The sequence below is a fragment of the Apis florea genome, unplaced genomic scaffold (assembly GCF_048593485.1).
Source record: "Apis florea isolate Af1SG1 unplaced genomic scaffold, ASM4859348v1 contig_3791_pilon, whole genome shotgun sequence".
Lineage (NCBI taxonomy): Eukaryota > Metazoa > Arthropoda > Insecta > Hymenoptera > Apidae > Apis > Apis florea.
In genome coordinates, this window is record NW_028256855.1 from 355,549 (window position 1) to 372,938 (window position 17,390).

The following is a 17,390-nucleotide window of genomic DNA, read 5'->3' on the forward strand; positions in this document are numbered from 1 at the left end:
CCGTACACAAAACGTCCATCAGCATAAATAAACCTATTGTTAATCTCTTTTCCATTCAAAGGTTATCGCACTGTTCGAAAGAAATTAGATTTAATCCAACTTCCATTTCCTAGAAATTTTCTAAAAATATCGTAGCTTTGAAAAAAAAAAAAAAAGAAAAAATTAAAAGCTATCGCGAAGTAAAAAAATATCGCTGATCCACATTATTTACGGTGATAATGAATACAGTGAATCCGAAATAAACATCGTGAATCTATTAACGTAACGAGAAAAATATCGTAGATCTAAGTTAATCTAAAAAACGTTCCTTAAGTAAAAGAAATATAGTGAATGCAAAATAAAATAAAATGTGAAACGAAATATTGTGAAATATTTAACAGTGCAGTGAAGTAATTTTTCTGAGATAAAAAAGGAAGAAAGAAAATAATTAAAATAATTAAAATAATCACGGATATACTTATTCCATGATCTTTATTCCTCGAATGAATAATATATCGTGGATATCGAAAAACGATAATTCAAGGGATTCGAAGTGATTAAAAAAATAAATTAAATAAATTAAATACAATACAAACTCGGTTAAATAATAAATCGATCCTCGTCGCTAATAATACTCGTCATGTCAATCGAGGGTGAATTTTTTCTCTCGATCACAGGATCCATCGAATACGCGGAATTTTACGACATCGACAACGCCTACTGCAAATACGGATTTCACTTTGGCCCGGAATGGAGCGTGGTCGCGGTGAGTTATTTTGTTTAGTCATTTGACACGACGTCACATCGACGTCGACGTGATTCCAAAGGGGATTTTAAGCCGTCGATCGGCCACTGACTTGTGCAAATTTCCATCAGGGTATCGAGGAGGGTTTGACACAGATATGCAAGTGCAGCGATGACCCGCGAAATCTGGCAGTTTGGAATTTCCCGCTGGAAGTCACGTTCAAGAGTACTAATCCGTATGGATGTGAGTCGATGCTTGATTTGTTTGAACGTTTTCGCACGCTTGGTCGCGCGCGATTCTATTTTTTCAAAACTGTAGATTTTTCTTTTATATTTGTTTTATATTTGTGGTAAAGCTTTGGTATTAAATTTCGATTCGACGTAATGTTATTTGTTCACATTTTTGTTGTTGCACAGTTTACGTATTCGAGGATTTGTCCCGTTGAAATTTGCAATAAAATATTATAAATTCTCTCGTTTAATTAATTAGTTTGGTGAACGAAATTAGGCTGCATTCATATTCATGAATTGTTATAATTGAAGAATGCAGAGAAGATACGCAAAGATGCGTAAAATTAAAATTACAAGTAAATCTAAAGTAAAATAAAATTCATTATTTTTTAACAATTTTATAAACAATTCGATCAATATATTAGAAATTAGAAATCAGAATGGGGAAAGAAGGAAGAAAATCAATTGTTATAAATAATTAAAAAGAAAAAAAGAAATTTTGCCATATCTCTTCCTTCCATTCTTTATAATTCAATTTATACTGAAAATTATGAACTTGAAATGCGACGTAAAATATTTGAAAACGTCATGTCAATTTTTTTTTATCTTCTAAGCCATCCACGCTATGCTGTCAACTCTAATTAAACACGAATGAGAATACTATGAATGAAAATACTTGGAATGAAAAAAAATCCTAATAATATTGAAAAATTCTTTTAATAAAACTGGAAAAATAAAGCGTAAAAATCATTTATTTATTCTCTATATGAAATTCTAGGGCCCCAATTAATATTGTCTGTTTATGGGTTGGATGTCTTTGGCCACGACGTCATCAGAGGATATGGAGTGTGTCATTTGCCGCTGAAAATAGGTCACCATGAGAAAAGGTATTAGATTATAACCAGTCTTTATTATTTCACAGTGCAATTTAACACCATGTTATTATTACTTATTGCCACACCTCGGTCATATCAATTAACGATACTTCAATCTAAGAGATAAATGAAAATTATCATCAATGACCACGATGCACATTCCTGCTGATTTTCTAACTTTTATAATATTTCGTAGCTAAATCAAGATAGAGAAACTATCTTGAAATAAATAATTTAGTCACGTTTGAATTATTTAATGTGATATTGTCAAGAAGGCATGCATGTTTAATTATTTCCTAAATTTATCCAGTTCTACGAAAATAATAGTTCGTAGGAATGAATCGTAGAATCAAATTTGAAATTCTTTCAATTTTTATTATTATTTTTCTTTTATTTAAGTTAAGCAGGAACTTTCGATTAACGATTCCACGATGAAAATAAACTAAAATTTTCCACGATTGAATTGTTGAAATATTTTTTATCGAAAATAAGAAGATGGAAAAATTGAAAAGTAAAGTAGAACCTAATTCCAAGACCAAATAAAAACAGTCTTAAATAAAGCGAATCGATGATCGCGTCCAACTATAACGCCACGATCCTATAGAAAACAAAAAAAGAAAAAAAAAGAAAAAAAAGCCACGATTCATCTTCTCTACAATCATCGTTCGCGCAAGAACAAAAATAAATCTCCCCTAAATACCTAAAACCGCAAATAACACAATCCAGAAGCTTACTCTCAGAAAACAAACATATTCCAAATTCTCGAAATTATATTCCCATTCATTATATTCACTTCGAAATCTTCCCATCAAATTTCGAGACGCCCCCTCGAATATCTATATCCATTCGAACACCCCGAACTATTTACCAGAATGAAACCCACCTAATTATTCGCATAATTATTACGTCGTATCTCGAGCAATCTCGGGCCACCTGGCAAACATCGAACCACCACCGCCAAGGCTTAATTAGCTGTAGTCCAACCCTTCTAGTCAATGGCGAGCATCGATGAAAACAACGATGAAATTCTTGCAGGGTATCCGTCTACGTGCCAGAATCTTCATCGATGTTGCAACGTTTCGCAGCCTGGTTAACCGGAAGAAGGCCAGAATTAATTGATCCAACGATATTGGCCACTGGTGGTGGTAGAGAACGTAAGGCAATATTTCGAGTTTCACTTTCAGTTTCCACTTTCCAGATCTCATCCCGATGGCTATCCCCACTGACGTTAAATTAATTGAATTTGCAAAGATTCAGAGTATTAAATCGATATACGTCGCGGACAGGAAGGAATTAAACTGCCCTTCTCTCTCTCTCTCTCTCTCTCTCTCTCTTTGGTGTCGAATCTGTGACGCGAGTTAATCGATACGTCTAACTTTGCTGATATCAATTGTTACCAAGATTCGGCCATGCACTGTTTTTCCTCTTTGAAAATGTCGAACGTGGGCTTGTCTCCTTCGGCATTGTATCGATGAGAATTTTTGCCCCGGGGTTATTCCGTTTTTTGGACGGTGGTAAGTTTTTTCTTTCTTTTTTTTTTTTTTACGCGAGTCTCGTTGGCGCTGCAAAGAATTCTCTTTCGATTTTATCGAATTTTGATCGTATTTCTGATATATATATATTTTTTTTTTGCAAGTAAATGCTTGGTTTCGTAAATACTGAAGGTTCGAAGGATAAAAGGGATGTTTCTTTTTTGGAGAAATTTGGTTGGGTGGCTTTCGTATTTTATATACGTTTTTCTAAAAAAGTTTCGTAAAATTTGGTAAAAACAGAATTCAGACGATGGAGATAAATATTTCGAGCATTATAAATCGAATCTCGAATTTCCACGCGCGACAATTTATTAACAATTCTTATCTTCGTGAAAAATATATTTCAAATCACCACCTCCGTGAATATATAAAACCATCAAGACCCACCCTATATCGTGACGTAATTAAATTCAAAGGTGTCATAATTAAAAAGAAATAATAATAATAATAACAACAAATAAAATAATAAAATAAGAGAATAATTCCAAGAAAAATCCATTTTTTAATTAGATCGGGAGAGTTTTATGAGAAATCGTCGCGAGCGAAATTTACGATTTTCGCGATTCCGAAAGTGTAACGCGGAATAAAGTGGTTTGAATGGAAGCACTTGCGCCTCGGAAACACGGTTTATTTTTCACGACTCCCAGACGCCATAAACCATGGCCGAGAAGCTACGCGCACCTGATGTTTTGCCACCCGAGTTTAATAACTCGTTTTATAATTGCAGTCACGCGCATGAGAGTGGAGGGTATTGTTACCGTAACGTTCAACGTAGTGCTGAAAGATTTCTTCAAGTTGGGATACAACAATGGCGATCATCAAAAAAAGTAACGAGATATTTCCTTGGCTTGAATCGAATGATTACGGCACTTCCTTCTATTCGAAGGAGAAGGGTGATAGAAGGGGAGACGAAAGAAAATTTACATCGTTCACTGCCAATTTAAAATCAATCGTTCGTACAAGTTAAATGTTAGCGTTAGATGTATAGATTTTTGTGTCGATGCGTACTTTTTCTACATTAATAAAATAGCTTTAATATTATTAGAAATAAACGTACGTAATTTATTTTATAATTCGAGAGGAAAAAGTAATAAAATTACGAAAAACTTGAACTTGTTATAATTTTAAAGATGATGATGATAATCGGATCGATGGATGAAAGATCGTTAAAAAAAACGGAATCGTACTCTTTAAAACCCGATTTCGATTTATCTTAATACGACTTCCGGTTGCCGAGATAATATCGTCGCGTAAAATGATGATAAGAAAGCGATACGGTTAAATGGAGATTAAGAAAGATGTAGAGAAAAAATGTAAGAGAAAGATATTTTTTAATAATTTTTATTATCTTCGTCCTTATTGCAATACTCTGATTTCTTGTTCGCATCTCACTCACTAACCTATCCCAAACTTTAGATAAGCTGATTAATAGATACGAGTTTCTGGTTTATTTCTGGAAGAATGTATGCAGGAATAAACGAAAGATTCATTCATAACTTCTCCATTATCTTAAACGTACTATAAACTCTTGCAATTCGGAGATATCGGGATAAAACAAAAAGTAACTATAATAATTTTTTTTCTATTTGGATTCGACAAAAATTTAAATTTCTCTTCATATGTATTTTCTTTCTGTGAAGTTTTAAATATATAAGTTCTTGAAAAAATGAAATTTATTTTAAGTCTGAAAATAAGAGACAAGAATTTGATAAAAAACTTTTATAACTTTTCGATAATGGAGAAAATAATTTGTGAATCTTTCGATTATCGGTAATGTTTTCAAAATTTAACACGATGATACTATGGTAGAAAAAAATGCAAGGAAGGAAATGAAATTTAAAAAAGAAATTTTTCTTTAAAAAATTCTATCCTGAAAGACGAAAGGCTTATATAAACTTTATTCTTTTAACTTATCCTTTAATTTCTTTTAATTTATTTGTCTATATAACCGTGCTCGTTTCTAAAATTCTACGAATTATTATTTCAATAAATTATTTTATATTTCCATTCTCTCTGATTCAATCCTTTCGGTAATTTCGTAGTATGTGCATATACAATTAGATAAAATATGCCATATAGGATATGAACATGTTTCATTTATGATTGAAATTTTTAATATAAAATAATTCAATAATAAAATAATATGACGTACAAATTTATTTATCAGATTCATATATTTCTAAAAGGTTTTTATTTATAGGTGAAAGAATTATTAAAAAAAAAAAAAAAAAAAGAGAGAAAAAGAAATTATATTATTTCTCTTTTTTAATCTTAAAAACAGCAAGAAAATTTTTCAAACAGCAAAAAAAAAGAAATATTTCAGATAACAATATACATTTCTACTTTGCGAAATTTTTTTACAGAAATCAGACGCGTTTGTTATGTTTATCACGATTAAAAAGGACTTAATAATCCTAATGAAGCAATGGAAACACAGAAAGTAAATACCGACATAAAATGCAAATTAACGAGCACCGCCTGAAGAAAGTCTGATCTCTTTGAAATGAGTTGCGTAATTATCGCGTAAGAAAACTCAGAAAAACACTCAAGAAAACAAATATATTCATAACAATGTTTTTTAAAGTTTATGAAACATTCGCGATGTATAACAAGCCTAAACTAGATTGAAAAAGCAAAAATATATACAATTGATGACAAGATTGCATTAATATATTTTATGAAATATTGTATATCATTACCAAAAAAAAAAAAAGAATATAACAAAATCAAATAAAAAATGAATATTATTGTATATACAACTATTGAAATAATTATCTTCTTTATGTAATACTTAAAAAAAAATAAATCAACATGTATCAAAATGTGACTTACCGTTCGTAGATAACACCATGCAATTTACTACCTTTTCGATCCTCCATTGCAATGACGAAACGTATCGACGCTCACAAATAAAACGCGCGTATTCTAACACACTCGCGAATACAATAAACGCACTTTAAACACTCGCGAATACAATATACGTACTTCAAAACTAACTCGTGAATGCAATATATGTACTTTAAACAATCGCGGATACAATGTGTATACTTTAAATACTTAAAAAACACCTGTACGATTTTAAATACTGTACGAAATTGATCGCGTGTAATTGCGACATATTTACGCCGTACAAAAGTCGAAATGCGAACACGAATGCAACACGAACGTACTTTAAACACTCGCGAATACAATGTGCACACTTTAAATACTTAAAAAACACGTGTACGATTTTAAATAATGTATGAAATCGATCGCGCGTAATTGCGACATGTCTACGCCGTACGAAAGTCGAAACGAAACTGAGTCCCCCCCACCAGTCGAGCGTGGCTCGGCGGGCAAAGTCACGCGTTGTGTCGATAACTTTGCGCGAAAACAAAATATTTCAAATTTATATAATATTATAACTTATAATATCGTTAATTTAATAATTTATAATATTATAAATAATTTATCTGTAATTTAAATAATTTATATTTTTATTATTAATATCGATTAATTATTACATCGATTAATTCAATATAATAATTTATGATATTATTAATTTTATGAAAAATTTATTCTAATGATTTACCAATATTTTATAATATTAAAAATTACATTTTGTCTTTTTTAATTTTATAAAAACAAAATAATAATTTAAATAAATTTTAAATATTCAAATATTACATTCCACAAACATGTAAATATAAATTTTATTATTTTATTAAATTATTATATTATTTTTATTATTAATAATTAAAAATTGCATCACATTGAAAATGACATACATCAATAATCTGATATTATAAAATAATAAAAACAATCTACATACGCGATTTACAATTTCACGTTAAAATTTCATTTCGAGTCCATTACCAATATTCCAACTTTAAATTATTATATCGAACCGATACATTAAACACTCGAAACGATATCAAAATAGAAACTCCCTAGACACGAGACATGAAAATGCATTAGAATTCTACTCCATATACCTTGCCCGTGTTAAGACCACTTAAAACATACGACTTACTCTCGTCAAATATATCATACTGTTCAACGACTTACCAAACGACCCACTTAACTACGGAACTAAATCCGATCGAGACGAATGGAAAAGCGGGGACCGTGAGCGAATTAAATCCAACGATTCGAAGCCTCGCTCGTGACACTCGCGCCTTTTACCTTTCATTTATTGCTTTCTAGAAGAGCGAGCAATCACCTTTGAGGCTGGCGAAGCGTAAACTACCTATGAGCTTCGCTCTCGTGTACAAGACATTATGCACTGTTCGTGATAAGTGAATCGAAAGCAATGTTGCGTTTTGCAATTTTCTTTATGCACGATGGATTTAATATAAATTCATGGAGCGTGTTATAGAGGGACGAAAGCAAACATCGAGATACGAAACTCGTCTCAAAATGCAATAATTTAAAGTAATTCGAGGGAAAAAATTGCTGGTTGATCATTTTAGCACGAAACTTTTTCATCGAGTTTCAGATATCTTGTTCCATTGTTTCGGTCGACAATTTACACGGAGGATGAGTAATGAAATAGAAAATAGAGCGGTTAAATATCTATATTCTATAAAAAAAAAGAGAAGAGTTTTTCAGGGAAAAGTTTGTAAAAGTGTTATGTATAAGTATTATCTGGAAAGTTAAACATTATAACGAGAGAAATTTTTTCGTGGGATATTTTTTCTTTAGAGGCTGTAAAAAAGTTATGATGAGAATTATTTGTTGAGAAGTAAATTATTAATTATAAAAAAAATTCATAAGATCAATGAAAATGATTATTTTTAAGTGTCTGTTGCATTTCGAATAATTTGTCGATACTGTTTAAGTTCTATTATATAAAAGAAATTTAATTTTTATTAATATTTTTGTAATATAATAAAAGACAGAATTGTGCAGAATTAGAACAAATATCTATATCTTGCATTCTCTCAATTCATTTTATCGAATTATTGGAACAGAAAATTTACGATGGTGAACTGTAGACATAACAAGTATATCCTGATGTATCATAAATTCAATCGAGAGTTATTTCAAAGTTACTAAAAAGTTATTAACGATAATAAATTTTATACGAGCATCGTTACAAAAAATGAATTTCAGAAATATAGAATAATTTTTTTTACGTTAATTAAGTATAATTATTTTACAATCTTAATATAATACGATAATTGCTTTTACTTTTGATTACTGGATTTTTGTTATAGCTACATTTTAAGAAAAATGATTCTATATAAAAATTTTAATAATTTTAGAAGGCAAATAATATTTAATTTGACCAGAATAATGATCAAAAAGAGATATTTGAAAGATAATTCAATTTTATAAGAAAAATATTCTAATAAATAATAAATATTTATAATGGAAATAGATTAAAAAGAATGAAAATAAAAGAGAAGGAAAACAGAAAAGTTTTCTTATTTTAAACGATAATAAATTCTGAATTGCAAATTTCAATTAGGTTTTACGATATAATATGCAACAACGAATTTGATATTCGATAAATCCATATTTATCGTATATGTAAGAAATATTATTCTCGTTTAATTATATTTCCATTCATTATTTGAAAATCCTATTATTATTTAAAATGAAAAGAGATTTGGTTAGATTTCGTAAAATGTGATACGAGTACATTTTGAGAGTAAATTTTAACGAATAGTATATACTGTATCATCAAATTTTAACTGAAGTAACTCAATATGAACAGAAATAATGCATAGCTAACTTTATTAAATGTTGAATAATTATATTTGCTAGTATGTTCAATAAATATTTCATTATCTTATAAATTTATATTGAATTTACTATATAATGGTTAATCTTTTTAGAAAATATATTCTCATAAATAATTCAATGAAAAATATAATCCATGAAAACTTACTTTTTCTTTTTCTCCAGTATTATATTTACCAATTTCTCATGATAGTTATCTTTTTCATTTATATAATCCAATTTGAATCTTCATACAGAAAATAGGATAAGAATGAATATTACATCTTTCATCTTGATTTCTTTTCTTTTTTTATTCTTTTTACATGTCATTTATCTAATGTTTTTCTCTCATTAACAACAGTTCTTCCCTAAAATATTGTTATTAAAAATATATTTATATGTATATATATATCAATTTCTCTGTAACAATATTTCTTAATTAATTTTTAATTAAATCGATATCCTTACATATTATTTATTGTATCATAAAATAATTCATTCTTATATACATTTGTTATACGCAGTCCCTTATCTTACAATCTTGAATTACACTCGTAAGTGTGACTTGTAAAATTTAAATAAAAAAATTTACAACAATAATAATAAAAATTGTAAAATAATATTAATATATTATATCTCAATATATATTATAGTATAATATAATATAATTTAAAATAATATAATAACAATATTATTATTATGTTACAATATTAAAATTTTTCAAGCCACATAGTGCAAAAGGACGTAATATAATTATATATATATAAAATATCATATATCTATAATGAACGGTCTAAAACTTTTAGGTACGAACGTGTTAAAATAGCAAAAAGCTGCTGCTTTTTATAGTTTCAAAAAAAAAAAAAAAAAAAAAAATCATAAGTCAAGGGGTTAAAGTAAAATATCAGAAATTTGTCGCCATTCTCCATTCTGAGAAACAATCAAGAAACTGATATGCTAATTTTCTAGAATATAATCTACTTATCATAACAACTAATATTAAATTAAAATACTGATGAAGTTGCACACGCAATTATTATACCTTTTTGCGTCCATGTCTTGTACACTCGTTTGTCGAATTCGATTAAGAAAGTATTGATTGACACACGATGTGATATCCATAATTCTTTTAAATTTATATCTCAATGCATAATTTTAATTATTAATGAAAAATAATATTCATAATATTTTAAATGAAAATTCATTTGATACTTAAAAAAAAAAAAGATTCATAATTAATAAATTATTAATAATTTGTTAAACTTTATAATGCATTCAAGTTTTAAAAAAACTGAAAATAAATAAGATATTTAATAGTTACTATTAATTATTTTTTCCTTTTCCGACGTATATCAATATATATAGCTGGTAAAAATGTTTTGTTGAAATTTCTTTTTCTTATATTTCCTTCAAGATAAAAGCATATCTATTATTAACGCATTTCTAATTGTTCATTTAGAATTATTTCGATTTGAAAACGACAGAAGGAGATTTTCCTCTACAATTTTCAAACTTTCGATAAATTTTGCTGAAGATATACATAGACTTGCATCGAACAAACGGTGGGTTTTATAAAACGCGCTGCCCTGTATTTCCGTGTGGACTAGAATCGTTGGAAAATACACGTTGCATTATCACCAATGAAACCTGAAACAAAATTTAATCTAAATTTCACACATTATGCACGTACAATTAAATAATTTTCAGATATTCATAAACCTAACAATTTAAAAAAAAAATGGCATGATTGATGATTAAATACAATGAAACTACATAATATTTTAAAATTAAAATTAAAATATTTGTAAAATAAAAATTATAAACTTTGAATTCTCTATAAATATCTTAATGATTCCAAATTCAATTTTTTAATTTACCTCATAAAATATATCTACATTTGTTAACGTTTTGCAATCATATATCCCCTTTGTCACATTTTAAAAATTAAAATATTTGAAAAGTAAAAATTACAGAATTTTCATTAATAACATTCTTCCTATATTTACATTATACCTTCTATAAAAAGTATGATTCAAAAGTATGATCAGAGATTATTTATCTATCTAAACATTTCCACGTCGTTACAATAAATCACATTTCCCCTTCATCTCCACAATTTGAAAATTAAAATATTTAACAAATGTATGTAATTTCATCCAAAATTTCTTCTCCAATATTTAAAAACTATATTCACTGCAAAAAAATATAAACATCAGAGATAATCCAAATCCAAATAATACTTCTATTCCATTTCTGTCACGATAAATTAAATCTCACCTCACCAAGTGAATCCACAGATTGATCATCTCACCTGTTACTGTTCAACCTCGGTTAAGTCGTCCTCGTATCCAACTTCCCTCACCTTGATGGTCGAGAAGATGTTGAGGAACTCCAAGACCACCCCGTTAGTCCATCCGAACCCTGTTTGCACGTTGTATTCCCCTCCACCACCGCCTTGGCCAGGCACGATCGAGTCGTACTGCAATTAAAACGCTAATTACACCAAGTAATCACGCGTTCTTGTTTCTCAAAGGATTACAGCACACCCCCTTCGTCCGGTAATTAAGTCATGCAGCTTCTCCTTGTTAACTTTCGACTGAGAGCTGTCTTAAACTTTCGACGAATTTTACATTCTAAGAATGAAAGTGGACAAGTTTTAAGATAAATTCTTAATTCTCTGCATTTCAATCACCGGAACCGAGATAGTAGAGATTTGGAATAAGGGAATAATCAAAGATTGTGTATCACTTGATATTTTATTCTTTTTCTACATTTTAATTCTTCAAGAAGGTTGATAAATTTAGATTACCTTTTTTTTTTTTTTTTTTTTGATTTTATTCGTTCAATGAAATAAGATAAAAATTTTGATGCAAATATAATGAACGTGTCGAGGAATTTTGAAGCGTTGTTTCTATGGTAAATTTTAAATGTGAAGAATCGAAAATGTGACAGAAAAAATCTTGTAAAAAACCAAGAAAGGTTTTTGATGATGAGAAAAATAATAAATTTTCGACATCAATTATTAACAATGAGAAATGATAATTTTGAATTTTTTTATTATATTTGAAACAAAGCATTAAGAAATAAAGCATTCAGGTGATCGAAATGTATCCAAAAATACATATAGTTATATAAATGATATCATGAGATATTAAAGTTAAAAATGACTTACCATCGTTAATTTTCTATATTAAATAATTTCTTGATTTTATATTTAATATTCGGCACATACTTGCGGCAATGACATTTATGAAATATCAATCGAACAAGCGTAAACCAAATTCATTAATTTAGCAAAATTTAAAAATTTGACAGGTTCTAACGAGATTTAGGAAACAAAAAGTACCTTTCAATTTACTGATGTGAGTGATATTAATTTATGCTCGTTACACGGCAAATATTTACAACAAAACTGGAAGCAAGGAATCGGGATGAAAATTAATAAATCACGTTTTGAAAGGAAGAAAGAGGATTTTGGAATAAAGCTTGGAAACAAAGCATCGCGATGAACAGATTTCCAGTTGTTAATTCGAAGGTTGTTAAAATATATTATTTAAAAATATGTCAACTCGACGCTATTTGCATTTTCTCTACCTTTATCCCGCTGTTTTAAGGGTAAATGAATGCATTTAATTAAAGAGTAGAGTCGTTTTCAGAACCAGGGCCAAGTTAAATTAAGATGCAAATCTACTTTCTTAAGAATTTTACGAGAAGCACTTGATTATAATCGTTGAATGAATATGATAATTGTTTGAGAGTGTGTTAATTATTTCTTGTCTCATTAAGTTAAATTAGTTTCTAAATAAACCTCTTGTCTCTTGAAGAAAATTTCAAAATTCTTAAGTATCGTTCAACAAACTTTCTCAACTTGATTTTCATCATTCAATTTAGCCTTGTTTCCAAGAGACCTATCATTTTAGATGCCGATATTTCCTTGATTACATTTTTTTAAATTTCTAAAAAATTTCTAAAAAAACAAAAATTTAAATTTGTCCCTGAAGAAAGCTGTAATTTTTACAGATTATTTTCTAAACAAATTAGATTTTTGACAAACTACTTGTTTGCTCTTTCAATTTTCTCTTCGATCGAATTGGTGAAATTAAGGGTATCGTTTAATTAGATTGACGACCATTTATCCCTATATTCCTTAAATTTAATTAAGAATTATCGTCATTGGTAGCACGGATGCAATTACGGAATAGCCTCTTAAATCTTCTTTACCTCTTCGTATGTATCTATAAGGAAGACCACATGAACGCGATTTCGACTCGAGGGAAAACTTTCTAATTAAAGACAATAGCCAAGTTATTACACGTTATCATGCTGTACGAAATTATTTTATCGGAATATTTCGTTTCAATTAGAAAATTTTTAATCCTATAATATTGATAATAGTTTCAGACTATTATCCTTTCCCTTCAGAAATCTTAATTACATTAATTATCCTTTGGCAATTTAAATTTTTGAAATTTAATAAAAATTCCAATAATATCTTTACTTTTATCGCGCAAAATATCTCACATTATAATAATTTGTTTTACTTGATAAAATTCTCAATGAAAACTTTCTATAAACATTTATTTAATCCATAGCATGTGAAATAATAATTATTTTTAATCACTTTCATTAAAGTTTACAAGACTTATGATTTCTCTATCTTATTATATTAAAAAAAAAAAAAAAAAAAAAACTATTTTACAAATTATCCAATTACAAGCAAACAAAAATATCTACCTCTTTCTTGAAAAATTCAATATTCAATATTTAAATTCAAATTTCCTATAATAACACATATCCACGTTATTATTATATTCATATTTTCGATAATAATCACATTACACAGAATATTCCGCGAATTATTGGCAAAACTATGCGATATCGGCAAAATTTCACGCGGCAATAATTCAATACTCTAAACCATTTGATTGAACGATAGCTATATCGATTGGCACGAACCTCGATAAACGAGATATTCCCAAATTTCTATTACCAAACGACAAATATACCGATCTTTTTTTTTTAACGATTGCGATGAACGCTTTTTTAATTATCGTCGATTTCAATCGACACGTTTTTCATTGTAAACCGTTTATACATCTCAACTTCTCCCCTCAAATAGCTATTTTCCTTGCTTCCATTTCGACCGTTCTGTTTCACACACGATTATATTAACGTATCTGTAAAGCAGATAAATTTTTTTTTACCCGTATATGATCGTGTTTTTTTCTTTTTTAAATTATCACTCGTTATTCGAATTTCGTCCGATGATTTAATTTTGTTAATCGCTTCAATAATTTCCGAATGGAGATCGAAGGAATATATTCCATGTCGGATGGTTCATACGTTAAGCGGAGAATTATCTATGGAATGCTGAAACGAGCTTCGGAATCAATATTGAATTCCTTTCAGTTCGATATTAATCTTTGGATCTGTTTACATCCATGTCCTTTAATAGGTATTATTAGAATAAATAAAACAGATATTGGAAAAACTTTGAAACAGAATCTGAATTATTGAATGATCACGAACAACTACGTGTTCGTAAAATTAGAAAATTTGTGAATAATGAAAATCTTTTAATCGAATTCGTATCCTTTAAAAAACTTGAGGATTGAAAATCAATTCTTACGACATATATTATCACATTTTAAAGAAGATTTCAACAGAGAATGATAAAGGATGTAAAGATAATCTAAAATTAATCGTTTACACTCGAAATACTTGATAATACTTGCACAGATAAATAGACTCCTATATTTCTCGAAAACTGACTGACCATTAAACCGAGAAAGAGATATTTTTTTTTTTTCAGTCACGATAAAAAAATTAACGATAAAAAAAGGAAACGAAATATTTTTCAGAGAAATTTCATCTGAAAAAACTGACAATTAAAAGTCAGAGAAACATCCTTATAAATAGAATAAAATAGGATACCAAAAATTGATACGAATGTTATTTACAAGCATCCACCACTATATTTCTTCATACCACCAACAGCGACAATTTTCAATTTGTTCGAGCATGGAACATTTAAATCAATAAATTTACCCTTTGAGAGAAACTTCTGAAATATACCCTTCCAAGCTTAGTTTGTCTTGTTCAAGATGGGGAAAAAAAAAAAAAAAGAAAGAAAGAAAGAAGAAAAAAAGGAAAATGCGTGGCAGAAAAACGTAAGGATATTTTTCACCAGTAAGCTGCCCGTTGCGAACGAAGTTTCATAAATTTTCCTCCGCGTCACGGTATCGTGGTCGAAATGAGGTATGAGAGGAAGGTGGTTCATGGTTCTCTATGATGTTCTCTGCCTTCGTTCGTCAAGCATCTTTCTCGTGCGATCGTGAAATATAAAAATGGACGAAGAGAAAAGAGAAAGAGAGAGAAGAAAAAAGAAGAAGAGAAAAAATCGAATGGTTCTGACTATGTGAAAATTCATAGACGGTTGAAAAATGATGAGCAGTGATTCATTCTATCCATGTCCATATTCGAACCCTCTGCGTTTCCTTTGATGAGAAGGCAATATTTTAACGTGAATTTATGCATCCGTTGCCTTTTTTCGTGGAGACTCGTTTCAGAAGAATTAGAAATTATGGTCGTAATGATTATGTTTGAGGTGTTCCAATCATTTTAATTTAATAGTGGAAAATAGATAAATTCATTGACATTTTATTGATGAGGATATTTATGTGTGCAAGTAGTTTGAAATTCTAAAATAAATTTCTTACAGCAAATATCGTATACTTTGTATACTAACTATTATATAAGTTTTTTATTTTTGCAATTAGTGCAAGTATTAATTATGATTAATGAAAAGCAAATCGATTTCGTTACTTTTAGATCATTTTCAATATAAAAAAAATCTATTATCCTGTATTATGGAAGTTTATGGAATGAAAAGGCTATTAAGTTAAGTGTGAAATTATATAATCCAATATTATGAATATTGGATTATTTTATTTTACATTTTCATACCTTTATTTCAGACATTGTATAAGAGAAAGTTTCAATTAAATCACTTTTAACGGGAGTGTCTTTTTTAATATTCCGACTTTTTAAGAAACTTTCGACTCCTTTTCTTCCTTCTAACTTTTAAGAGATCAAGATTTAAAATTGAGACAAAATGATTCCAGAGTTAACAAGAAATTGATATACTGATAAAAGAGAAAGAAAAGAAAAATTTGTGAGAATATTAATTTTTTTCATTAAAAATTCCGTTGAAAGTTTCAGATAGTTAAAATATACTGTCTATTTCATTTTCTTTTCTTTCTCTTGATTGCCAAACTATTCAAATAGTTTTTTCAAAAAGTATATCGATTTCCATTCGAAATTTAACAGTATAAAATATAAAATATTACCTACTTATTATTTTCTCTTTTTTTCTTGATCAATCATATACAGATCGCTAGAATGATCGCTTTTAAAATCTTTCCAATAATTTTTAATTTTAATTTTATCTTTATCATTTTTCGATATCCCTTATCAGCTTACCTTCTCAAACATTTGCCCAGTTTCCTTATAACCAGCGTAATTAGCACTAAGCCATCTAAACGCCAATTCTTGGGCGAAATCCATTGCTTCCCTAGCCTCAGTCCAGTGGAGGCCCATTACGATAAACGATTGTAACGGTGGCCACGCGTTTGGAAAATCCCACTGTTCCCCCGTATGATTTAGTGATGTGGGTGTACCTCCTGCGGGGAAAGAAAACGAATTCGATTAAACGAGTTTCCTTTTATCTTCATTACAACTCATTTTCTTACTATATGTAACTGGATGCAATTATTTTAATTAAATAGACCCTCCTCGCAACAAAAATCTCAAATACGAATTTCTAGTGATGGGGTTAAAAAAAAAAAGTAGATTTTTAAAATAGATAAATAAATATTTTCATTCCCTCGAGTGATTTTCCAAGTAAAATTTTCTTATTTGGAAATAATATTTGAGTAAAGAAATAGTATCTCAAATAAATCTTTTTTTAAATGGATTTAACTTATTTATTTTATAAATATATGGAAAGATCAATCCTATTGTTACATTCCACACAAAAAAGAAATTTAGAAAACTAAATGTCTTATTCTATCTTCTCCACGCGATAAAAATGTATCCAAACTTATATTAAACTTCTCTCATTTTAAATCTCACGAAATTGCAAAAAAAAAAAAAAAAAAAATACTTAAGAAAGTAAATAAAGTTAAAATTGTTTTAACTTTCACAGAATCTTTAATCTTAAATCTCTTAAAATTAAAACTGAAACTTTGACCGACCAATGCTGGAGAACTGGTTGCGCGATTCCAATAAAACTTTATCACGAGAAAGTAGATATCATCTGCTT

General features: G+C 28.7%; 3 protein-coding genes across 12 annotated transcripts in view; 1 reads left to right on the forward strand and 2 right to left on the reverse strand.

Annotated features, from left to right (window-relative positions):
* Positions 1-7,386, reverse strand: part of LOC116414630 (uncharacterized) — a 30,248-nt gene extending 22,862 nt beyond the window's left edge. For 3 of the 5 annotated variants that reach the window (XM_086915528.1, XM_086915527.1, XM_086915531.1), the window contains exon 1: positions 6,194-6,342. In XM_086915528.1, coding sequence (XP_086771654.1) covers positions 6,194-6,212 — 19 coding nt within the window. In that variant the 5' untranslated portion in view covers positions 6,213-6,342. Of the gene's footprint in view, positions 1-6,193 lie in introns of all 5 variants that reach the window. The other 2 variants (XM_086915529.1, XM_086915530.1) reach the window with 2 other exon arrangements.
* Positions 5-5,899, forward strand: LOC100868581 (B9 domain-containing protein 1). 2 transcript variants are annotated; one of them, XM_003695004.4, is made up of 5 exons: positions 5-745; positions 856-967; positions 1,733-1,841; positions 2,865-2,983; positions 4,089-4,413. In XM_003695004.4, exons 1-5 carry the CDS (start codon positions 620-622, stop codon positions 4,190-4,192), a joined length of 570 nt encoding a protein of 189 aa, XP_003695052.2. In that variant the 5' UTR covers positions 5-619; the 3' UTR covers positions 4,193-4,413. The 2 variants fall into 2 exon arrangements, with proteins under 2 accessions (XP_003695052.2, XP_086771652.1); XM_086915526.1 differs by lacking the exon at positions 4,089-4,413 and adding an exon at positions 5,725-5,899 and having other exon boundaries at positions 484-745.
* Positions 7,387-9,359: 1,973 nt separating the features above from the next.
* LOC100867850 (trehalase) overlaps positions 9,360-17,390 on the reverse strand; it is a 68,613-nt gene continuing 60,582 nt past the window's right edge. For 3 of the 5 annotated variants that reach the window (XM_086915534.1, XM_086915535.1, XM_086915533.1), the window contains 3 exons: positions 16,550-16,749; positions 11,379-11,546; positions 9,360-10,714 (listed from right to left, as the gene is read on the reverse strand). In XM_086915534.1, the coding sequence (XP_086771660.1) occupies positions 11,382-11,546; positions 16,550-16,749 (365 nt within the window). In that variant the 3' untranslated portion in view covers positions 9,360-10,714; positions 11,379-11,381. Of the gene's footprint in view, positions 10,715-10,944; positions 11,261-11,344; positions 11,547-16,549; positions 16,750-17,390 lie in introns of all 5 variants that reach the window. The other 2 variants (XR_015294536.1, XR_015294537.1) reach the window with 2 other exon arrangements.